General features: G+C 42.1%; 1 protein-coding gene across 3 annotated transcripts in view; it reads right to left on the bottom strand.

Annotated features, from left to right (window-relative positions):
* The window catches only part of antxr2a (ANTXR cell adhesion molecule 2a), a 218,968-nt gene that overhangs the window by 172,973 nt on the left and 20,117 nt on the right, over window positions 1-25,878 (bottom strand). For all 3 annotated transcript variants that reach the window (XM_072253137.1, XM_072253135.1, XM_072253136.1), the window contains exons 4-6: window positions 12,868-12,949; window positions 4,307-4,414; window positions 3,211-3,279 (exon numbers count right to left, since the gene is read on the bottom strand). In XM_072253137.1, the coding sequence (XP_072109238.1) occupies window positions 3,211-3,279; window positions 4,307-4,414; window positions 12,868-12,949 (259 nt within the window). The remainder of the gene's footprint in view (window positions 1-3,210; window positions 3,280-4,306; window positions 4,415-12,867; window positions 12,950-25,878) is intronic.

Genomic DNA, 25,878 nt, shown 5'->3' with positions numbered 1-25,878 from the left:
AGAGAGAGAGAGAGAGAGAGAGAGAGAGAGAGAGAGAGAGAGAGAGAGAGAGAGAGAGAGAGAGAGAGAGAGAGAGAGAGAATTAATTAATTAATTATAACGGATGAGGGAAGAAGGGGAGGAGGGGCGTTAACTGAAGTTAGAGAAGTCAATGTTCATGCCATCAGGTTAGAGGCTACCCAGACGGAATATAAGGAATATAAGAGATATAACCTAATAGCTTAAGAATGACAAAGTTACGAATGAGTTATGGTTGTCTCTGCAAGCAAGTTGGAGGAGTCCCATGGCTCCTCATTATATAATCTGTTTACAGTGTGTTAACTATTGAATATTCTTACAAACTAAATGTAAAAGTAATTAATTATAAATTCATTGAACCACAAACAGTTAACTAGTTGGGTTATGTCAACAGGGGAATTCTGCTATGCCCCAGCTGACTTGGATTTTCCATGACATCATCATGAAACGTTATGGTTTTGCAGTTATCACTTTGTTCTCTGTGGTGTAAACTGAATCAGAGATTCTTAAAAGAATCTTTAATAGGAACTATTAAATATTGCTTAACATTTTACACTACATTGCCAAATGTATTTTTATTTCAAGTTAAATTTTGTGGTAACTTAAAGAACTCACAAAGAGTAATGGAATAGCATAGAGACATTCAGCAGAGCATGTTCTGTATATACAGTGATGAGAGATGGAGTCCTGCTCAATCCAAATAGATTTAAGCAAATGTAATTACTGCCGAGGATGTTTGTTTTTAACTGCAATATATAATAAATGTAAAAATAATAAATGAAAAGAGATTGAATTGATTTTATTAACCCAACAATTCAGCAGTACTGGAAAGAGACAGAGAGAGGAGAGAGGGTGAAAAATGCACCTTATACAAAACTATCAATCTTCTGAAATTACTACTCATTGATTTATTTGTGGTAATATTTCCTTCATGTGTTGTGTGTGAGTCACACGCACTGCGCTGTGCGCCCTGGTCCGGAGGAATATTGTTTCATTTGGTGGTATACATGTATACGGTTGAATGATAATAAATGTGAAGTTCCACCCCTATGGCAGCATGTGCATTGGAACCACAGTGTATCTAACCTCTCCTCCAAGTTATACATATTCAAAGTTCAAAATAAATGTTATTATCGGAGTACAAATATGTCACCACTTACAACCCTGGGGTTCATCTTCCTGCGGACATACTCAGCAAACCTATAGAACAGTAACTTTAACAGGATCAATGAAAGATCAACCATATACAGAAGATAACAAGCTGTGCAAATACAAGTATAAATTAACAGCAATAAATAACAAGAACATGAAAGAACAAGATAATGAGTTCTTAAAGTGAGGTCACTGGTTGTGAGAATATCAGAATGAATTGGCAAGTGAGTGTAGTTATCCCCTTTTGTTCAAGAGCCTGATGGCTGAGGCGTAGTAACTTTTCTTGAACCTGGTGGAGGGAGTCCTAAGGCTCTTGTGCCTACTACCTGATGGCAGGAGCGAGAAAAGAGCATGACCTGGGTGGTGAGGATATGGACCTCACTTCGACATATAACACCACCCCTTCAGCGTTGTTGCATCAAAAAGCTATAACTTTCACCTCTTTACAACCCATCTACCTAGCTAAATTATATTGGATGCCTTCATCACTGTAATTCCATTGCCATCATCATAATGCAATGATGTGTTTGCCAATGATTCTTCAGTTCTTGACAAATAAGAGAGAAATGATATTATAGTATAGTTCCTAATCTAAAACAGAAAAAATAACCAAGTCCCATTTTGTGCTGGGTTCTGTGAAACAACACTATTCAAAGTTTGGACTGGGAATTTTGAATAGGTTGAGTCCATACTCACTGGTGTTAGAAGAATGAGAGGCAATAATAATGCAACATAAAAGATTCATAGAAATATTGAGAAGAATGCTGGTGTTTTGACTAACAACATGGGGGAATCTGGAGTAACAGAGCAGAGTTTTAATATAAAGGGGTGCCCAGTAAGACTGAATGAGGAGGAGTAGTTTCCTCTCACTGGAAATCTTTGAAATTCCTTGCCTCAGAAAGCCACGAAGCCTTGAATATATTGAGAGCAAAGTTAGATTTATAATCATGATAGAAACAAGAGTTATGCTTATACGGTAGGAAAGTGGACAAGAAAAGATGCACATTATCTTACTCAAGTTTCAAAATTCAAATTCAAAGTCAATTTATAATCAACGTATGTATACACAGAATACAACTCTGTATTCCTGCAGGCCACCATGGAACAAGGAAACTGTTCGAGAAAACATCAATACCCAATGCATGAGAAAAGAACAAATTACGCAAACAGCAAAAAGCAAGCGGACTATCAAACACCAAACTAGCAGCCCAGTAGTATTCAGTTTCTTTCAGTTCGGTGTCACGCTGCTAGACCACTGCAGGCCATAGGGCAAAGCATTCTTCACTGAAGCGCCTAGGCTGCAGCAATCACCCCAATCAGACTGCTCAAAAACAGCCATAAAAAGAGTAACTAGAATACGGGAACACATGTAACTCGAACCCTAAATTGCCCCAAAACAAGTCCACTGACTCTGATCAATCCTTGCAACGTGGACCACAAGACTCTTGCACTTTCCTCCGACAGCAGCTATTGAGAGGGAGAAGAATACCAGTCAAACGCAGAGAGACGGCACCAAACACCCACCAGTCCTCTGCTCTCATACTCATCAACTTCAACCTTACTCAAACACCACAATCGGATAAAAGCAATGGAGTCCATCATGGGCTTGTACCCTTGACAAATCAATCGGAGAGAGGTAATGGAGTCAGTTATGGGCTAGTGCCCAGTTTCCAGGATGTCAGAACTTCGGGCCACATATTCTCATCCAAACCTCACCAAATTCCCTCAGAGACAGCAAAGCACCCAATCGGTCCAAAAACGCACCATTAAAATGGAACTTACAGATTTCAATCACACTCAGTTTAGTTGTAGAATCATATTTGAAAGAAGAAGAAGTAAAAGAAAAAGTTTTGTGAACTGTTTGTAGGATGTCGCTGATGGTCGCATTGTTTGCTAGCGCCATCTTGAAGCTAATGAATGTCAAAGCAAAACTGATAGGCCAAATAACCTACTTTTCCTCCTATTTTGTATTACCTTATGTTTTGTGCATTTTTTGTGAATTAAATCAATGCACTATGGAGCAACACTGCAGACTCTCACCTGATGTTTCTTAAAATCTTTGACTCCAACGCAGTAAATGATTGCTCCAAGAGCCCTTGCCTTTTCAGCCTATAATGAAAATCATATCAAATTAGTGCCTGGTAAAAGAAATTCAGCTTAATTGAATGGTACTCTTGAAATTTGCAGATGACACCAGAACTGGCAAAATAGTAGACAGTGAAGAAGGTTGTCTAAGTTTAAAACAGGATCTAGTTCAATGGGAAAGTGGGCGAAGGGAATGACAGGTGGAATTTATCTCATATCTACCTATATAGAATATATCGCAAAGTGACGCATATTGGGGGAGAAAACCAGGATAGGACATGCACAGTAAATACCAGCTCTTGGTAGTGATGTTAAGCAGGCTCAATCTTGGCTAGTTCCTTGAAAAGTGGAACAAGGGTGAAAGGGTGGCGAGGAAGGTAAAAGGCACACTTGCTTACATCGGCTGAGGTATTAATAAGAGATGGGACACCTTGTTACAGCTATGTAAGATGTTGCTTAGGTCAAACTTGGAGCACTGTGTGGAGTTTTGGTTGCCTTTCTATATGAAGGACTGTATTCAGCTAGAGATGGTGCGGAAAAGGTTATAAAGGATGTTAACCAGATTGGATTGAGTTACCTGATGAAATGTATATGCTGCTGTTTATTTTTCCCTTGGAGACATAGATAGGTAGAATGCCAGAGTCTGCTTCCACTTTTACCTTGGGAGGGGTGTCCGGATAAGTTGAGAGGCAGGGTATTGAAAAAAGGTCTGAGAGGAAAATTTTCAAAACAAATAGTAGTTAGCACCTGGAATGAGCTGCCAGAAGAGGTGGCAGAGGGAGAAGAAGTAGCAACACTTAAGAGGCATCTGGACAGTTACTTGAATAAAGAATGCATACAGCAGGGGCTCCCAACATAGGGTCCACAGACTTCTTGCTTAATGGTATTGGTCCATGGCATAAAAAGTTTGGGAACCCATGGCATACAGGGATGTGGAATTAATGCAGACAAATGGGATTAATGTAAGGTAGGTATGGTGGTCAGCATTAACACAGAAGGTTAAGGGGCCTGACTCTATGCGGTACAACTGCACTCAAAATTTTACACTTACCTCTTCAAGTGTGTATGTCAACACAAGTTCCCTCAGTTCCCCATCAGTTAGAACAATAATAGCACTTGCAGTCTTCAAAGCTCTCTGTTCCAGTATCTGCTCAGTAGCCTAACAAACAGAAATAAATCATATTTTCAGTCTCAGGTTTAGTTTTTAAATAAATTACTCAGCATTTGTTCTATCACGTGCATCCACTTCTCTGAAGAATGGAACGAAGTTTTACAAGTTGTGGCTTACGATGAGACACTCCCTCATCTTTCACAAATTATATTCTTGAATCCCCAACTGTTATGAACTATTCGCAACCAAAACCATAGGCTGATGTTGGACATTCCACACTGAAGCCAACTCCTCGTAGATAGGATCATAGCCAAATTAATTCTCAAACCTTTTATCATGTTTGAAAGCACCTGGCCGTTATCTATTTATTTAGAGATACAGCATGGAACAGTCCCTTTTGGCCCTTCAAGCTGCGCTACCCAGCAACCCAAACTTTTAACCCTAGCCTAATCACAGGACAATTTACAATGGCCAATTAACCTCCTAACCGGTATGTCTTTGGACTATGGGAGGAAACCGTGGGCCCCAGAGGAGGTACGGAGGAGAAGATGGCGGCGCGACGCAGCACGCGCGGTCACTCCGAAATGATATTGTATGTGTTAACTAGGGGCCATGCACAATCCTGATTTGATGGAGACAGATGTGAGAAGTACGGAGGACCATCTGGAGAAACTTCTGAAATGCCTGCTTTGCTGCCGTTGCTACTGTGTGATCGAGAATCTCCGGAAGGGAAGGCCCCAAATCTTCAGCTTTGCCTATTGCCTGTTGCTAGGGCTGGGGTTGAAGCGCTCGGCAGAGATGGTGCTCGGTGCTTGGTGTCAGGCGGCTGGTCGGAGGCTGGAAGTTTTCGGATGGACTCAAGAGTAGGCTGTGGTCGGGTGCTTCCAGGGTGCTGCATCGGCAAGTTTGCGGCGCTGGAGGTTCATGGCAGGAAGAGAGTTTCTCTTCCTTCTACCGTCTGCGTGAGATGACGGGACTTTCGAGAGACTTTGAAATTTTTTTTTAAACTGTGCCCATGGTCTGTTCCTTATCAAATTACGGTATTACTTTGCACTGTCGTAACAATATGTTATAATTACGTGGTTTTTATCAGTTTTTTTAGTCTTGGTTTGTCTTGTGTTTCTGTGATAACATTCTGGAGGAACATTGTATCATTTCTTAATGCATGCATTACTAACTGACAATAAAAGGAGACTGCGTGTCCTCATAATCTAAAACCCACGCCCACACAGGAAGAAACAGACAAACTTGCTGACAGAAGGTGCCGGAACTGAACTTTGAACTCCAACATACTTGGCTGTAATAGCATCACACTAACTGCTACTCTACCATGGAGCTGTTATATTCTGTGCCTCTAAGATGACACAAAGTTAATGGATTTGACATTACATGAAATCACGTCCAATTGCAGCGTTCAAGCAAACAAGCAGTAAATCATTAACAGATTTGCAAGTTCACATTCTTAAATTTTCAATAGTTGTATAAAGCGTGTGTACTATAAACTTAGCACATTTTTGTAGATGAAAATTAAATAAATAATTTACATGCACCAACATGAATTTTTGATAATTATCAATGCATTTCTCAAAATATTGTGGCTCATTATTCATTCATCCTTATCCACAATTTTCACCAATTCTCCAAAAAAAAATAGCAATTCCTCCTAACAGGAGGAAACTAAACAAAGAAACTTTCAAATACTGAGGAAGATTTTGGTCCTCACGGTTTCATTCTTTGGAAGGTTTTAAGAGATCGGAAGAACTTGTTTTTGCTGAACTCCCACCAATGTTACAGTTGAACATGGAGAGAAACACTACAAAAGTTCTGCAGTTAAATTTACTGCAAATGAAACTGACTTTGTGTATTTAGTTTAACAGAACTAACAAAAGCAAACTGAGGCAAAGCAAAGACTGCCACAAGCAGATATAACAGTAAAAAAGGAATGGCATTATCTAACTGTGATTAGAACAAAATCAGTTGCAATTTAGTGATAGGACTGTTGTCATATAACCATACAGGACTTCTAACATCATTTTTTCTCTTATACTTTTCATGTACTGCATTTCAATAGGAGCATTCTCACATCAATGTTTCCAACCTCAAGCAAATTCTAAGCCAAGGCTCCAGTACAGAACTGTAATTGTTTAAAGATTTATACAGACCGGGCTTACAGAGAAGCATTCTAAATCTGGGATATATGTATTACAGGTGTAACTGTTACCCTACTCCTTCACAGCACATGGAAGCTAATCGTCCAGCCTGGTTTTAACAGAACTCTTCATTAACACATCTCTACAATTTTACATCAGGCAGCTGTAGCCTAATAACAGAGTTCCTATTCATCTGAACATTTTAATTATTTCTCAGCACTTCAACATGTTTTAAGCAATTTGCATCCATTGTAATAGATTACAGTATAAATATCGCTGAAGATCACAGATTTTTGAATTACCAGCTCAGTGTTTACAATTCCAACCAGCTACCTTTTGCCAGTGTGTTCCAAAGGCTGACTTCCACAGTGTGGTGAAAGGTCTTGAAACAAAATTTTGTTTTATTTTCAATTAGAAATTAATTCAGTGATTGTAATAAGGCACCCAATGAACACAAACTGAATAGCTAGTTTCAATATTAACCTTAGGCTCCATTCTATATTCTTGACTTCAACTCTATGCTGCAGGAACAATACCACTTTCTCTCTCTATAGATGCTTGTTGACTTGTTGAGTAACCCTGAAATATTTTTTTTGTTTTTCAACAACTGGAATTGCCTCTTCGTTCAGTGTTGTGAGAAGACTTCATTCACTTACACATATCTACCTTATAAGCCATGCATAATTATAAAAAAGTATAATAATAATAGTTACTGGTTATTCTTCTTCTAAAAAGAGTTTAGTTCAAGTGGAAAGAATGTTTGGCTTTAAAATGCTAGTACAAACCATTCTGCCTTTCTTTATAACATGCACCATTAGTTTGATGGAGCATGCAGAGTATTTTCCCAAATGGCCTAATTATCTGTTAATATGACTGCAGAGATTTTTAAAACACACTAAAAGTTGATATTTAATCAGCAGGAAGACACAGCAAATGCTGAATTATTAAAATAGAATCAGATTGCCCTGCGACCAAGGGTCTTCAGAAGAGTGGAAAAATTAGCTTTTATTTTGAACCACAAAGAGACTGATAAACTTGAGCCGCACCAAACCAAATTACTGAGAAGCTCAAAAAGAATTCCATCTTTGCCAATAGAGCACGATTCTTTGTGGTTAGTAATGTCAGTGGTTGGTAAGATCAATGTAACTGTATCTCATAAATTTGACCAGGTAAAATCATGCCACTAATTCAGGCAGAATATTGATACACTCAGCAATACCTACATAGCCAGGATCTTCCCTGCCCCCAACCACAGCAAAACATTGCAATATATAATTATAAAATGTATAAATTACAATAGGAATTATATATTCAAAAATAAATTAAATAATTTGTGCAAAAAGAGGGGAAAATAGTGAGGCAGAGTTCATGGGTTCATTATTCATTCAGCAATCTGATATCGGAGGGGAAGAGGCTGCTCCTGAAACACTGAGGGTGCATTTTTAGGCTCTTGTACCTCCTCCATGATGGTAGCTGTGAGAGGAGGGTGGGTCCTGGGTGATGGATGTCCTTAATGATGAATGCCACCTTTTTGAGACATCGCCTTTTGAAGGTGTCCTCGAAGCTGGGGAGGCTCGGGCCCATGATGGAGCTGGCTGAGCTTAGAACTTCCTGCAGCTTGTTCCAATCCTGTGCAACCAATCAGAATGCTCTCCATGATAGATTTGTAGGAGTCTGCAAGAAATTTGGAGACATATCAAGTCTCCTCAAACCTCTAGTGAAATAAAGCCGCTACATGCCTTCTTTGTAATTACATCAATACATTGCATGCAGGATAAATCTTCAGAGATGTTGACACCGAGGAAATAGAAAACGCTCACCCTTTCGACTGATTCGTTGAAGAGGACTGGTATGTGTTTTCTTGGCTTAAGTCCACAATCTATTCCTTAATCTCACTGACATTGAGTGCAAGGTTGTTGTTGCGATGCCACTTAGCTAGCTGTAATATCTCAGTCCTGCACTCCGCCTCGTCACCATCCAAAATTCTGCTAACAATAATTGTGGCATCGAAAAATGTATAGATGGTGCTTAAGCCGTGCTTAGCCATACAATCGTGGGTGTATAGAGAGCAGGCTAAGCACACATCCTGGAGGTACACTAGTATTGATTGCCAGTGAGGAGGCAATGTTATTTCCGATCTACACTGACTGTGGTCTCCTGGCGAGCAAGTCAGGATCTAGTTGCGGAGGAGATCCAGAGGCTCAGGTTTTGGAATGTGTTGATTAGCACTGAGGGTATGATAGTGTTGAACGCTGAGATGTGATCAATAAACAGCTGCCTGACATAGGTATTGCTATTGTCCAGGTTGTTATGTTCTGTGACTCCAAAACATTAAATTAATTAAAAGAAAAACACAGAGCCAGGACTATACATTTGTTTTGTTTTTACTTTTACTGAGATGCCTACATGTAACATGGCAACACAATGATGTATGCTTTTCACATACAATACATAATGCATTGTGAGTTATATGTAAAACAATAAAGAATGCTTAATCAAACAATAGCATATTTACAACATTACACAAATATTACTAAAATATTAAATACACACCTCCTTGCTTAGCTATAAACTTCAACTCAATGCAGAATACATCTCAACTGTACACACAGTATTCTATAAATTACAACTACTACGTACAGGCATCCACAGCATCGTAAATTTTAAATTGTCTCATGATTTCATCACCAAGGAGGATTTCTTACTCTTCTGGGAAAACATCTTTCCTGCCAAGGGGTTCAGCTGAGACTTGTGGCTGTGAGACAATCTCATGTTCAGGGGCCTCCTCCATGGTGGCACAGGAGTTGACTGTGGGACGGCAGGAACTGCTTCTGACAGCCCTCATACCTTTCTTCTGGATGTGTCAGCATCCGAAACGGAACTTGGCAAGCGTCACTAGACGATATGGATCACGTGTGAGAATAGTGTCTGACGTCCTTACCTTTTGGGAAAGCCACCTCACACTGCTCTGACCGTTGCCACTTCTTCCTGATCTGTCATAATAAGTTCAAGAGGTGGAACACAGTAGCCAGGTTTGGCAGGAACCTGTTATAGTAATTAATCAATCCTGAAAAGGACTACATCTGTGGCTCATCCTTTGGCCTTGGGGCATCCACCACTGCTTGAAAATTCTCGGCACACTTGCGTAATCCTTGCTCCATCTCCATCTGTAGATAAGCCTCACCCATATCCACTTTACTGAAGTGTTTCCCTCCAGAAAGGTTTGCAAGGAAATCCTCTACGTTAGGCAGAGGGTATTGATGTACTTTTAGTACTGGGTTGATGGCTACCTTAAAGTCATCACAAATTTTAGCAAACACATTCTTCTTAGCTACTGGGACCACTGGCATTGCGCCAGGGCTCCACTCAACCTTGGAAAGAATTCCTTCAGCCTCCATGCAATCAGGTTACTGGCTAATTTATCACGGATGGTATAGGGAACACACGGGCTTTGTAAAGCTTGGGTGAGGCATTTTCATTTAACACTATTTTACCCATGATATGCTTGCGTTTTCAAATGCCATCTTGGAACACTGCTGTGGCATCATCCAGTACTTTTCTTAATCTGGTTTCAGTTAACTCTTTTGCAGGTGATGTGGCTTGCAAATGGTGGATGGATCTCCAATCAATTTGTAGTTGTCTCAGCCAACTCTCACCCCACAATACAGGCCCTCCCGTTTTTACCACAGACAAGCTCAGTGTACCTTGGTCACTGTATTTCACTGTTACAAGTGTCATTCCCACACGAGTTACCTTTTCTCCAAAATATGTTCTTAGTTGGATATCTGCAGGCTTCAGTTCAACATCTTTGAAATGCCATTCCTTTTGTGGAATGAACAAAATAACTGAGCCAGTGTCTAATTCAATTTTAACTAATTTGCCGTTACCTTCTGGTGTAAGCTATATTATTAGTTCTCACATTGTAAATTTCAAAGCTACCAAGTCTCATCATTATCAAATTTTTCATCCACAGTATGTGGATTAGTTCTCTTTTTGAAACTGCAGCTTGACTTTTTAACTTCACACCTACTCAGTGTGATCCACCAAGGCACAACACCAGAGGAAGGACTGCAAATACAGTAAGTAGCACAAGTCAAGAGGGGTAATGCTGAATTCTCTCAACCAAAACAACCACTTTTTGTACTGTGCCTTGACCCTCACCACGTTGTCCTCTGGAGTTCATAAACTCAAAGACATGGAGCTTAGGATGTGTGAACAGAACTTTTTCCCGAACATGAGTTCTTCAGAGAGGCACTTACAACTTGGTAGTATGGGAAGACAAAAATGGGGAATGTTATGTCTGCTGTCTCGGTCTATCTTCCAGTCTCTCTGGGAAAAAGTTGTAGGGACATCCAGCACCACAGGTGGGGGAAAGGAAGATGGCCATGATATGAAGCACTACCATGCAAAACACCTTGAAGTGGCATCAATAAGAACTGTGGTAGGAATGCGCTGAGAACAGAAAGTTTCAAGTTGTGGCGTCATTGGAGAGAACCACCAAATACTGCAATATGAAGAATCAACTGACAAAAGAAGGCAAGGTAGGCAGACCCGTGGCTTTGATATACCCCATCTACCCAAAAATCTGGCTGCTGAGCCTGCTTTGAGTATTATTATATTGCAACAGTTGACTACATGCCCATGGTGCTAAATATTAGTTCAATGTCTAGGAGGAATCAGCAGGTATATGACAATAGGAACCGATGATAACACGCTGGATGCAAGAGTCCTCAGATAGGCTATAAAACTGCAAAATATTCAGCAAGAGCATAGCCTCCAAGGACATGTTTTAACAATATACTCTTTCCTTATTTTGCTTTAGTTTAATATTGAGGACATATAAAAACTTTTACAAAACCTCACACATTCATAGGGAACCAAGCCAAGCCACAAACTTGCCTCCTTCTCAAACTCTGGGAGAGCATCCTCAGGGTATGAGGATGACCCTGTATGCACTCTGTCTGTAGCCCAGCCACTGTCTAGGCCTTCATATGTCTCACCATACAGCTCATGTGACAGGAGGCCCAGGAAAACTGGAGCCATGTACCCGTGCAAGGAGTAAGGGTGAATCAGAAAAGCAGCCAAACTGAACAAATTCAGAAGAAACCAAATGTAGTTTTGTGTTTATATTTCTACATGACGTGTTATCTTTATTTATGTGATGAAAATATATCAACATACTGTAAATTATTTATGTAAACATTAAATGGGTGCATCAACTGGTTTACCACCTCAGCTCGCAATTCTGCATATAAAAATCTCATGATCAGTAAGGTTTTATATTAGCAAATCACATGAAAATATTCTGCAACTCAGCTGAAAGCTTGAGCAGAGCAAAGGGGAAATGAGCCAAATGAGCAATACATATTAAAGACCATGTTTTGTTTGGAATAATCAAGGGAGCACTTCCTGCCACGAGTCATCATTATGACCACAACATAGTATTTGTGTCAGGGACGCATGACTTATGTCATTCTACATGCAATAATTCTTTTCAAGACAAAATTGGATCAGACTGACCTAGGAATGCCTGCTCTGGAGATTCGGAATGAGTAAGTTTAGCAGTGTAGCACTGAACAGACAGCAAAAACCTGCCCTCCTTCCCACATTACATGTACTCCCACAAGCATGTACCAATCTTAACCCACGGCTTTCATCCCCAGCCAATCTCCTGGACTTTCACCCCCACCTCCAACATCAATATTAGCCCTATACCTGCTTCCCTCTCCTCCTCACCACATCCACGCCGGAGAAGTCCCAATCTTTTCATCCACTATACGCCAGTGCGAGTCTAATTCTTTTCCATGCATCAGACCACTGCCAGTGAAGTCCCCAACCCTTTCCACAATCCACATCAGTAGCAAGGGCCCCAACCTCATCCCTCGCTTCCCTCAATACTGGTGCTGGAGCAGAAACAACGTAATCCATGGGCAAGTGACAAGCAAACTCACGGTCTGCAGTACATCCAATCCTGATGCCGAGTAAATACAAGTCACATTTTAAAAATTATTACATTAACACACAGCACAATACTGGAACTGCGTGTACACAGAGCTACATAGCAATTACCAAAATTATAGAATTAATTCCCACAACAAAAATGAAGCAAATTTTAGAATGGCCTTCAGATGAATTTCAACAGGTATTTCATTTTCATCAACTAACATACGGAATTTCAATGGTCCCATGCAATAACCTTAAGGACCATATATTATACAATGGCAATATCTATGCTCACCATTAAGCTACCATCATTACATTTACTTGGAATAGAACATCTAATGTACTTGCCATGCAAACATGTTTTTACAATTCCACGGTTTTACCAAGTAACTGAAAACTGCAACTTACCATTTTAATCCCCAGATGCATGTAGGTATCACCCACAGGATTTACTTGTCTGAGATCATTAAGACCTTTTCTGATCAGAGTCCTATTTGGGGGAAAAGAAACACAGTGAACGTACATGCTAATAAATGATTTTTGAGAAAATTCCCAAAGTTTCGGTCTATTTTGGGAAGAACACAGAAACCCTACAGGGTGTTTTATTCCTGAAACACAGAACCATACATGATCCAAAGAGACTGGATCAATGTTTCCTCTTGGCCAGCTAGATCAGCTCTATTTGAAATTAATTACTTTTCACAAATTCAAATTGTTCCCTGGCATAATCCTGTTAAGTTACCAGTCAAAGGTAATTTTCTGAACAATGTGTAAAAAACAACAAACAATGACCAATATTATGCTTCATTCGTGGGAAAATCAACTAAATTTAAAGATGTAGGAAGAAATAGCAAGGAAGCAAATCTTTTACCCCACTAAGTTCAAGTTGGGCATCAACTACCTATTCATACTAATTCTATCTGAACCCTCATATTCCCAACTACTTCCCCCACCCCACTCAAGTTCTACCATTCATGTACACACTTGGGCTAACTTGCAGAAGTCTATGAACCTAACAAACCCACATAATTTTGGGATGTGAGACAAAATCAGGTGGTCCTGAGACAGCCTACACAGTCACAGGGTAAATCAGAATCAGGTTCAATATAGAAACATAGAAAACCTACAACACAATACAGGCCCTTCGGTTCACAAAGCTGTGCCGAACATGTCCCTACCTTAGAACTACCTAGGCTTTACCCATAGCCCTCTATTTTTCTAAGCTCCATGTAGCCATCCAGGAGTCTTTTAAAAGACCCTATCGTTTCCACCTCCACCACCGCCGCTGGCAGCCCATTCCAGACACTCACCACTCTCTGCGTAAAAAACTTACCCCTGACATCTCCTCTGTACCTACTTCCAAGCACCTTAAAACTATGCCCTCTTGTGCTAGCCATTTCAGCCCTCAGGAAAAGCCTCTGACTTATCCACACAATCAAGGCTTCTCAATATCTTGTACACCTCTATCAGGTCACCTCTCATCCTCTGTCGCTCCGAGGAGAAAAGACCAAGTTCACTCAACCTATTCTCATAAGGCATGCTCCCCAATCCAGACGTATGTCATAAAATTTGTTAACTATGCAATGCAATACATAATAATAGAAAAGGAACTGTGAATTACTGTATATATATATTTTTAAATAGTTAAATTAAATAAGTAATGCAAAATAGAAATAAAAATGTAGTGAGGTAGTGTTCATGGGTTCAATGTCCATTTAGCAATCAGATGGCAGAGGGGATGAAGCTGTTCCTGAAATGCTGAGTATGTGCCTTCAGGCTTCTATACCTCCTTCCTGATGGTAACAGTGAGAAAAAGGCATGACTTGGGGGATGGGGGTTGTGGTAAACTATATATGTTGTAACTGGGCTACCTGTCTGGACACACCCCTCTGCTGACTGCCCCTGTGGCTCCTCCCACAGATCCCTGAATAAAGGCGATTGGGCCATGGCTCCTCCTCTCAGTCCAGGGGCAGACATTCAGCATGCTGGAGGTCACATTTTACTGCTAATAAAAGCCTTTCAGTATTTACTCTACTTCCAGTCTTTTGGAGTTATTGATGGTGCATCAATTTTATTAGCAGTAATTTTAAGGCATGGAACGCACCCTGAGACCCGACAAGTTCGACCTCGACCCGCAAACACCTGAAGCTGAAAACGTTTTCGAACTCTGGCTGGCCTGCTTCGAGTCATACCTAGAGGCGATTGAAGTGACCGAGTCCACAGCGAAGCGCAGAGTTCTCCTTTCCAGGGTCAATCCACGGGTCTACTCGATGATCAGAGACCAGCTGAGCTACGATGGCGTGATGAGCGCCCTCAAAGGACAATACCTGCGGCCGGTAAACACCGTCTACGCACAGCATCGCTTAGCGACAAGGCACCAGCAGCCCCAGAAGTCAAGTGCTGAGTTTGTCCAGGCACTACAGACGCTCATGCGGACCTGCGGCTGCCAAGAACTGACGGCAGAACAGCATGTGGAGCTCCTAGTGAGAGACACTTTCGTCACGGGGACCACGTCAGTGTATGTGCACCAGCGGCTGCTGGAAAGAGCTGATCTTACCTTACGTTCGGCGATTGAGCTGGCCGACACGCTGGAGACGGCTCTGCACAACTCTAAGGCTCTCCAGGCACGTGATCTGATGGCCTCGTGGGCGCCGCAAACCCCGCAACCCGCCTGCGAATCGACCTCAGCGGCTGCCAGTCGCGAGTCCGCGAAGTGCTACTTCTGCGGACTTGAGAAGCACCCCCGGAAACGCTGCCCAGCCCGAGGAGCTACCTCATCCAGCTGCAGAAAGAAGGGCCACTTCGCCAAGGCCTGTAAGTCCAAACTGCCAGCGGGATTGGGCAGCGCCGCGTGCGAGGCATGGAAGTCGCCATCTTGCCTGCCTCCATCTTACCTGCACACTGCCACCACATGCGAGGCATGGGGGCAGCCATCTTGGTTGGCACCACCTCCCACCGCCTACGACCAACGGGTGCTCACGGGGCACCCCACCATGCCGGACCAAGACAGCGACTCAACCTTCACCTCCGTGACCCTCGACCAAAGTGCTCCCCACCAGCTCGCAAGGTCAATGATGGACAGCCTGATAGAGGGACGCAAGACAAGCTGCCTGTTTGACACGGGCAGCACGGAGAGTTTTATCCACCCGGACACGGTGCAGCATTGTGGACTTGCGATACGGCCGTTAAGTCGGAGGGTCGCCATGGCTTCCAGGTCGCATACAACAGACATCCGGGGGGGGTGGGGGGTAGTGTAGCGACGCTAGTAGTGCAGGGCATATCAAGTCTTTACATTACTGGTCATGCCTCAACTGTGTGCCCCTGTGCTATTGGGGCTGGACTTCCAGAGCCACCTGAAAAGCGTGACAATGAAGTATGATGGGCCCCTCCCGCCAATCACTGTCGTAAATCCTCAGTTTTGTAGGAATACGTCACGTACCCCGCTACTGACCACACACACACACCGACCCACACATCCCACCCAACACCATGCCAACAGCCGCACTACCGACACCACTTGCGGCCTCTCCACCCTTAAGATCCCTCCCCCACCGCTGTTTGCCAACCTGACCCCGACTGTAAACCTGTGGCAACTAAAAGCAGGAGGTACAGCGCGGGGGACAGAGCCTTCATTAAGTCGGAGGTGCAGGGGCTGCTTAGGGAGGGGGTCATTGAGGCAAGCACAAGTCAGGACGAAGGGTCTCAGCCTGAAACGTCGACTGCACCTCTTCCTAGAGATGCTGCCTGGCCTGCTGCGTTCACCAGCAACTTTGATGTGTGTTGCGCCAATACCTGCTGGCTAGGGGTATTGCAACTAGTAGGACCACGAGCTATAATCCCTGGGGGAATGGACAGGTGGAGAAGGAGAATGGCACGGTGTGGAAAGCCACACTCTTAGCCCTAAGGTCAAAGGGACTGCCAGTCTCCTGCTGGTAGGAGGTCCTTCCTGAGGCACTCCACTCCATCCACTCCCTGTTATGCACGTCCACCAATGCCGTCCCTCATGAGCAAATCTTTTCTTTTCCCAGGAAGTCGACCACTGGGACCACCCTACCAACTTGGCTGATGTCCCCGGGGCCAGTGCTGCTCTGGAAACATGTGAGGAGAAATAAATACTCCCAGATGGTCGAGAGGGTTCACTTACTTCATGCGAACCCCCAGTATGCCTATGTAGTTTTATCTGATGGGCGGGAGGACACGGTTTCCATCCGCGACCTGGCACCCGCAGGAGCACCGGGCCCCTACCCTGAACACTCCATGGTGACTATTAACCCTGTATCCACTGATATATATACCCACGAGACACCGCGTACTCCAAGCCCTACACAGACACCTCACAACACTCCCCTTCCGGGCGCAACGCACACGCACGAGGGAATACCGACGCCTAACGTGCTGACACCTCAAGTCAGGCTGGAACCAGCACAACCACCGTTGCCAGTGCAATCACCACTGGTGCTACGTAGATCACAGAGATGGACTCGACTGCCTGATAGACTTGACCTGTAAATATACTTGTTTTAAATATTGTCAGTCACTTCACCCCATGGGACTCTTTTTTAAAAAAAAAGGGGTGAATGTGGTAAACCATATATATGTTGTAACTGGGTTACCTGTCTGGACACGCTCCTCTGCTGACTGCCCTGTGGCTCCTCCCTCAGACCCCTGAATAAAGGCGATTGTGCCATTGCTCCTCCTCTCAGTCCAGGGCAGATACCCAGCATGCTGGAGGTCACATTTTACTGCGAATAAAAGCCTTTCAGTATTTACTCTACTTCCAGTCTTTTGGAGTTATTGATGGTGCATCAGGTGTCCTTAAAGGTTGACACCACCTTATTTAGATATTGCTTCTGAAGATGTCCTGGATTCGACGGAGGCTAGTGCCCATGACAGAGCTGACTAATTTTACAATATAAAATGGTAGTATGGTTTGCATGGTAGTTTGAAATATTTTATTTGAAATAAAACAGAGATAAAGTAGAGCAGCTATTAGAGGAATTGTCTCACCGTTCTAGTGACTTGGGCCTGGGTTCAATCCAATGCAGTCTGTGTGTGAAAGATCGCAGGAATTTCCAGATACAGGAAATGAAAAGTCCTTGCTAGTAGAGGTAAATAGATGTTGATATGAAGGTAGATTATTCTGGGTAAGAATGTTTCAAAAGTGCATCTGGTGTAGGTGCACATTGCCAGAGAATGCTGTGTTCCATTCTTCAACATCTTTTCCCACCATACATTATTAATATCAGTATGTGCCATGTTGTATGAAGTAGGTGATCATCATCTCATAACCGTGATTCTTCTTGGCAAATTTTTCTATTATTACCTTCTTCTGGGCAGTGTCTTTACATGATGAATGATCCCAGCCATCTTCAATACACTCCAGAAATTATCTGCCTAGCATCAGGATGTGATAAGCACCAGCAGCTCATATGACCATCCACCATCTGCTCCCATGGCTTCACATGACACTGACTGGGGGGCTAAGCAGGTGAAAATTGGCTGGCTGACAGAAAACAAAGAGTAGCAATTAACGGGTCCCTTTCGGAATGGCAGGCGGTGACCAGTGGGGTACCGCAGGGTTCAGTGCTGGGACCGCAGCTGTTTACAATATATATTAATGATTTAGATGAGAGAATTAAAAGTTACATTAGCAAATTTGCCGATGACACAAAGCTGGGTGGCAGGGTGAAATGTGAGGAGGATGCTATGGGAATGCAGGGTGACTTGGACAAGCTGGGTGAATGGGCGGATGCAGTTTAATGTGGATAAATGTGAGGTTATCCACTTTGGTGGTAAGAACAGGAAGGCAGATTATTATCTAAATGGAGTCAAGTTAGGAAAAGGGGAAGTACAACAAGATCTAGGTGTTCTTGTACATCAGTCTCTGAAAGCAAGCATGCAAGTACAGCAGGCAGTGAAGAAAGCTAATGGCATGCTGGCCTTCATAACAAGGGGAATTGAGTATAAGAGCAGAGAGGTCCTTCTGCAGCTGTACAGGGCCCTGGTGAGACCACACCTGGAGCACTGTGCACAGTTTTGGTCTCCAAATTTGAGGAAGGACATTCTTGCTATTGAGGGAGTGCAGCGTAGGTTCACAAGGTTAATTCCCGGGATGGCGGGACTGTCATATGTTGAAAGATTGGAGCGACTGGGCTTGTATACTCTGGAATTTAGAAAGCTGAGAGGGGATCTTATTGAAACATATAAGATTATTAAGGGATTGGACACGCTAGAGGCAGGAAGCATGTTCCCACTGATGGGTGAGTCCAGAACCAGAGGCCACAGTTTAAGAATAAAGGGTAGGCCATTTAGAACGGAGTTGAGGAAAAACCTTTTCACCCAGAGAGTGGTGGATATATGGAATGCTCTGCCCCAGAAGGCTGTGGAGGCCAAGTCTCTGGATGCTTTCAAGAAGGAGATGGATAGAGCTCTTAAAGATAGCGGAATCAAAGGTTATGGAGATAAGGCAGGAACTGGATACTGATTGTGGATGATCAGCCATGATCACAGTGAATGGCGGTGCTGGCTCGAAGGGCCGAATGGCCTACTCCTGCACCTATTGTCTATTGTCTATAAAACATTCCCACTAAACAAAATATCCTCACGCCCTCCACTTAATCTAGGCTTTTCAATATTTGATAAGTTTCAATTAGATCCCCCCCCATCACTTTTCTAAATTCCAGTCAGTACAAGCCTAAAGCCATCAAACACTCATATTTTAACCTTTTCATTCCTGGGATCATTCTCGTGAACTTCCTCTGAATGCTCACCAATGCCTGCAGATATTTTCTGAGATAAAAGGCCCAAATCTACTCACAGTACTCCAAGTGCGAACTGACCAGTGCCTTATAAAGTCTCAGCATTACATCCTTTCTATTATATTCTAGTCCTCTTGAGATGGACACTAACATTGCATTTGCTTTCCTTACCACCAATTCAACTTGCAAGTTAACCTATGAAGTAGGTCTCCCAAGTCCCTTTGCACCGTTGAATTCTAAATTTTCTCCCCGTTTAAAAAATAGTCTCTGCCTTTTACCAAAGTACATGACCATACACTTCCCTGCATATATTCCATCGGCTACTTCTTTGTCCATTCCCTTAATCTGTCGAAGTCCTACTGCAGACTCCCTGCTTCTTCAACACTACCCGCCCCTTCATCTATCTTCATATCAACCGCAAACTTGGCCACAAAGGCATCAATACCGTGATCCAAATCATTGACATATAACATGAAAATAAATGGTCCTAAAATTGATCCCTATGAAACACCACTAGAAACCAGCAGCCAAGCAGAACAGGTCCCCTTTATTCCCATTCATTACCTCTTCCCAGTCAGTCACTCTTCTATACATGCAGGTGTCTTTCTAGTAATACCATGGGCTGTTGTTTAGCAGCCTCATTGTGTGGTGCCTTATCAAAGAACTTCTGAAAATCCAAATAAACATTCACAGAATCTCCTCTGTCTATGCTGCCTGTGAATTCCTCAAAGAATTAGAACAGATTTGTCAGACAAGATTTCCCTGTAAGGAAACCATGCTGATGTTGGCCTATTTATCATGTGCCACCAAGGTAATGCAAAACCTCACCCTTACTAATGGACTCCAACTTCTTTTCAATCACTGAAGTCAGGCTAACAGTCTTATAGATTCTTGTCTTTTGTTTCTCTCCCTCTTAAAGAGTGTTATTTGCAATTTTCCAGCCCTCTGGAACCATTCCAGGATCTAGTGATCCTTGAAAGATACTTCCGATGCCTCCACAATCTCTTTAGCTACCTCTTTCAGAACCCCGAAGTGTAGTCCATCTGGTCCTGGTGACTCACCTACCTTCAGACCTTTCAGCTTCCCAAACACCTTCTCCGTGGTAATATTAACTGCACTAATTTCTGCACCAACATTTCAATTTCAGGCATATCGCTGGTATGTTCCACAGTGAAGAATCGCGCAAAATATTTATTAAGTTCACCCTCGTTACTACAGCTTCAGCTCCATTTTCCAGCAGTCCACTAAACACTCTCATCTCTCTTTTATTCTGTTTTTCATTTGGTATCATCTTTTATATTATTGGTTAATTTACATTCATATTTCATCGTTTCACTCCTTATTGCTATTCTTGTTCCCTTCTGTTGGTTTTTAAAAGCTTCCCAATCCTCAAGCTTCTCACTTGTATTTTCTATGTTGTAAGCCCTCTCTTTTGTTTTTACGCTGTCTTTGACTCCCCTTGCCAGCCACGGTTGACTCATCCTCCCTTTAGAATACTTGTTCATCTTTCAGACATATCTATCCTTTACTGTCCAAATTGGTCATAGCAACTCCAGCCATTGCTTTTCTGCCATTATCCCTGCTAGTGTGGGCTTCCACTCAACTGTGGCCAGATCCTCTTTCGTGCCTCTGTAGCTCCCTTTACTCCATGGTAATACTGATATATCTAGTTTTACCTTCTTCCTCTCAAACTGCAACGTGTATTCTACCATATTACAATCATTCTCTCCTATAGTTTCTTTTACTTTCAAAGTTCAGAAGTTCAAAGTAAACTTATTATCAAATACATATACTGTGTGTCACCATATACATCCCTGAGATTTGTTTTCTTGCAGGCATCCACAGTAAACCCAAGAACCATAATAGTATCAATGAAAGACCACAACCAACAGGGTGGGCACATAACCAATGTGAAAAAGACAACAAACTGCAAATACAAGAGAAAATAATAACAATAATAATAAATAAGCAATAAATATCGAGAACATGAGAACATGCTCTGTAATCAAATCTGGTTCATTACACAACACCCAATCCAGAATCCCCTTTTCGCTTGTTGGCTCAACCACAAGCTACGTAAAAAAGCCATCGTGTAGGCATTCTACAAATTCCTTCTCTTGGTATCCAGCACGAACCTGGTTTTTGCAATCTACCTGCATATTAAAATCCCCATAACATTGGCCTATTTACATGGCTTTTCTATCTCCCATTGTAACTTGTACCCCACATGCCGTCTACTGTTCTGAGGCCTGTATAAAACTCCCATCAAGGTCTTTTTACTCTTGCAGTTTCTTAACTCGACCCACAGGAGGGTACATCTTTTGATATTATGCTACCTCTAAGGATCTGATTTCATTTTTTACCAACAGAGCCATCTCACCCCCTCTGTCTACCTGCCTGCCCTTTCGATTAAACGTGTATCCTTGGATATTAAGCTCCCAACTATGACCTTCTTTCAGCTAGCCACACTCATGGTGGAAAAGGTTGCCCTTCATGTTCCTATTAAATCTATACCCTCACAACCTAAGCCTACTGTCCTCTCGTTCTTGATTTCCCAACACGGGGAAAAAGATCTCAATAAACTAGACTGGATATGATTTCCAAATAGTTAAAAAGCAATCAGTATCAGAGCAATGAAAGGCATTCAAAAAGGAGAAGTGAAGAATCAATACAAATACAGATGTATGGAAGGGAATATGGCTGTTCCTAGTTCTACACCACCCCAACTATATTGAGGAGTATATAGGCAGGGATAATGTAAGAAACTGGATCAATAAGACAATGGAGAACTCAACAAGATGGGGCCTAGAATCATATAGAAGTATAAAAGAGCTAGGGCATAATTAAAAAGGCAATGAGGAAAAATATAGATAACTAAAGTTTTAAAAAGTCCTAAGATGTTTTATAAATATGTAAAGGAAAAGAGGATTATAAAGAATCAGTACAATTAGACAGCAAGATATCAGCCCAAGTACGAAGGCAGAAAAGCCAAAAATGAATTCTGAATAAATTCTTGGCATCTGTCTTCATTTAGAAGAGGCAATATAAACAGTGAATTTATGGAAGAATTGTGTTAAGCATTTAGAAATTATAAGCATTGAGCAAGGGGAAACCTGAAGCAGTCAAGCATGTTTAAAGGGGAATGCACTATCAATCCCAGTTAAAATACGTACATAACCCAGCTTGGAAAAGAAGAGGGAGATTGGGAAGTATGGAAGCAAAGAGTCTAACGTTTTGTCTCGAGCTATGCAGAGAAGTACAGTTGCTAATACAGACCCATTGTTTACATAGAGATGCGGAACAGACTGAGCAACATAGACCAGTCAATCTGACATTAGTAATAGACTAATTCTTGGAAGTATATTCTAAAGGGTGACATGTATCAGCATTTATGAGAAGTACAAGTTACTCAAGGGCAGAAATTGTTACGGTAGGTTCGTGGCTGACTAATTTAACTGAACCTCCTGCAGAAGCATCAAGATATTTTAATGAATACAGCATTTGTGGCATAATACAGTCAAGTTCCAACACAGACCTTGATGAAACCACAAAAATTCAGGCAGTGTTTCTTTTTTTTTAAAAGACAATGCATTTGCTAGAATGATCATGAAAATAAAAGTCTATAGGGTCAGAGGAAAACCATCAAATAGGATTTAAAATTGACGTTATCAGCAAAAATGCAAATGGTGACAGTCAATAGAAATTTTCACAACGGGACCACTCTGTGCCTTGGGACACTGCAGAACTCTATACAAGGCCATTGCACTTTGTGGTTTAAATATTATTTGGCCTTAAATGCCGGAAACACAATTAAGATGTTTGCAATCACATCATGATTAATAATGTTTACTATTGAGAGAAAAATTCTGAACTATAGAATGGTGTCAACAGACTGAATAGATGGCAAAAAACCATTCCAGAGAGCAGGTAATAACAAAAAGATCTTGACTATCTACCCAACTTGTGCCCCCCATAATCTTATCAACTTCTGTCAGGTCATCCATCAGCTTCCTCTACTGCAGCCTATTCTATCTCTACTCACAACTAAAATCCTCAAACCTAAGCACCATCTTTTCTGAATTCTCTCCAGTGCAATCACATCAATGAAGGAGGAGGAGGAGCTAGGAAAGGTGGTGTCTTTTCTTCCTTTCTCTCTCTCTCTCTCTCCCCACTCCCTACCCACTCCCCTCCCCCACTCCCCACTACCTACCTCCCCCCACCCCCTCCCCTCTCCCTCATCTGGCAGCTTGAAGAAGCAACACATAAGATTGTAACATTGGAACAGTGAGTTGCTGGTCTCCACGCTCATTGATGTAGGACAGCGATGGAGAGAGACAGCTTGTCTGAGACACTGATGTGCTGGATTATGGACCATAGTTTTTGATGGACTTCTGCTATTGCTTGTATGGTGGAGGAGTATGGTGCTTCTGCTGGGGCAAGAAGGGGAGAGTCAATGCTCTTGCTGCTCTGCGTTCGATGGGAAGGCAAAGGGGGTTTGGGGGTTCTAATGTTTCTATCGTTTATTCTATGGGGTTTCTTGTTTCGTGGCTGTATGTGAACAGTAGGAATTTGATGTTGCATCCTGTATACTTTCTGTGATATTAAATTGAACGACTTGAACCAGTGTTCTGTAAGGTTACAGCTAACATATACTCTACGCTCCAACTGCGAGCCTCAGCTGTGGCAGCGTGTTTGTGCCCTTGAGCAAGTCACTTAATCACACATTGCTCTAGTGTCTGTGTGAGGAGTGGCGCCCCACACAGACTTCCAATCTGCGCCTTGTAAGGCATGAAAATGCCCAACGCAGGCCTCTCATGGTCTGAGTCGCTGTTCCCTCCCTACATTATGAAGGCAAGCCTGCCAAAAATAAACAACTGAATCCCTAGGTCTTTTTTTTCATCAATATAACATAGTGCCTTGCCATTTACTGTATACGTCCTATCTTGTTTGATTTCCCAAGATACTTTACTTTGAATATATCAGCATTGTACATATATGCTGATATGTCTGACAATATAATTCTTGCTCAGTCCTGCAATAATTTCCCACTATTTTAAAGCATTTTTAATGGTTACTTGAATGATCTATCACAAGCAATGGAATATTACATCTCCAATTAATTGACTTGGCTGCAGTCATCTTTCCCTGTAATGATCTGGTGATGTCCTAGAGATTTCTGAATGACATCATGCCCTTCAGCCCATCAACTTCCCACTGTTATGATCTTAGCAATGCTGTTTGCTATAGAAATTACACTCAATTCTGCTGATGTTACTAATACTGCAGTGGATAGTTCCTATTTTGTCAGCTCCGATGTGGATCGAACATATGCTTGTTTCATTTGCCTACACATCCCTGGTCCTGACAATACACAGTCTCAAACAACAGGAATTCTGCAGATGCTGGAAATTCAAGCAACACACATCAAAGTTGCTGGTGAACGCAGCAGGCCAGGCAGCATCTGTAGGAAGAGGTGCAGTCGACGTTTCAGGCCGAGACCCTTCGTCAGGACTAACTGAAGGAAGAGTGAGTAAGGGATTTGAAAGTTGGAGGGGGAGGGCGAGATCCAAAATGATAGGAGAAGACAGGAGGGGGAGGGATGGAGCCAAGAGCTGGACAGGTGATTGGCAAAAGGGGATACGACAGTCTCAATGTTTTTAACTTGGTTCTGACTTTTCATAATTTAATCTTGTACATGCATTACTTATCCTCTCCACAATGCAAGAAAGGATATACCTTTTAACATGGTGAGTGAAGTGCTGGATTCCTTTTATATGTCATCAACAAGTTGTCTTATTCCTTCCTGGTCCTGTGAAGGACATAAGCTACACATCTTTCCATTCAACACCCTGGATGGCAATCAGCCCTGACACCACAGCTTAGAGTAACAACAGGTCAAGATTTGGATGTCCCTTTACCTCGCTGCTTTTGACAGGGCTTCAATATGTGTCTTCATTAACATGTCTTCCTGGATAGTATTAAGATCACAATTGTAATTCTGTTTCACGCCTAGATCTCTCGCAATTACATCCACAACTGACAAATGATATAGTACATCTATTCTTTTCCTGGTTACATTTGAAATCATGACTCAGAAGCTTCAAGAGTCATCTTTCCAATATTATTCATTTCCTATATAGGACATTCCTGTGGCTTTGGTCTAATAAATGGTGAAAACCTACTTGAAATTCCCTTCGTAGAGATAGAATCAGAATCAGAATCAGGTTTATTATCACCGGCATGTGATGTGAAATTTGTTAACTTAGCAGCAGCAGTTCAATGCAATAATAATAATAATAATATTAATAAGTAAATCAATTATGTATATTGAATAGATTTTTTAAAATGTGCAAAAAACAGAAACACTGTATATTAAAATAAGTGAGGTAGTGTCCAAAGCCTCAATGTCTATCTAGCAATCAGATGGCAGAGGGGAAGAAGCTGTTCCTGAGTCTGAGTGAGAAAAGGGCACACCCTGGGTGATGGAGGTCCTTAATAATGGGTGCTGCCTTTCTGAGACACCATTCCCTGAAGATGTTCTGGGTACTTTGTAGGCTAGTACCCAAGATGAAGCTGACTAGATTTACAACCTTCTGCAGCCTCTTTCTGTCCTGTGCAGTAGCCACCCCCACCCTCCCCATACTAGACGGTGATGCAGCCT

The sequence above is a fragment of the Mobula birostris genome, chromosome 3 (assembly GCF_030028105.1).
Source record: "Mobula birostris isolate sMobBir1 chromosome 3, sMobBir1.hap1, whole genome shotgun sequence".
Classification (NCBI taxonomy): Eukaryota; Metazoa; Chordata; class Chondrichthyes; order Myliobatiformes; family Myliobatidae; genus Mobula; species Mobula birostris.
Note: the sequence above shows the minus strand (reverse complement) of the source record. Positions and strands in the feature narration are given on the sequence as shown.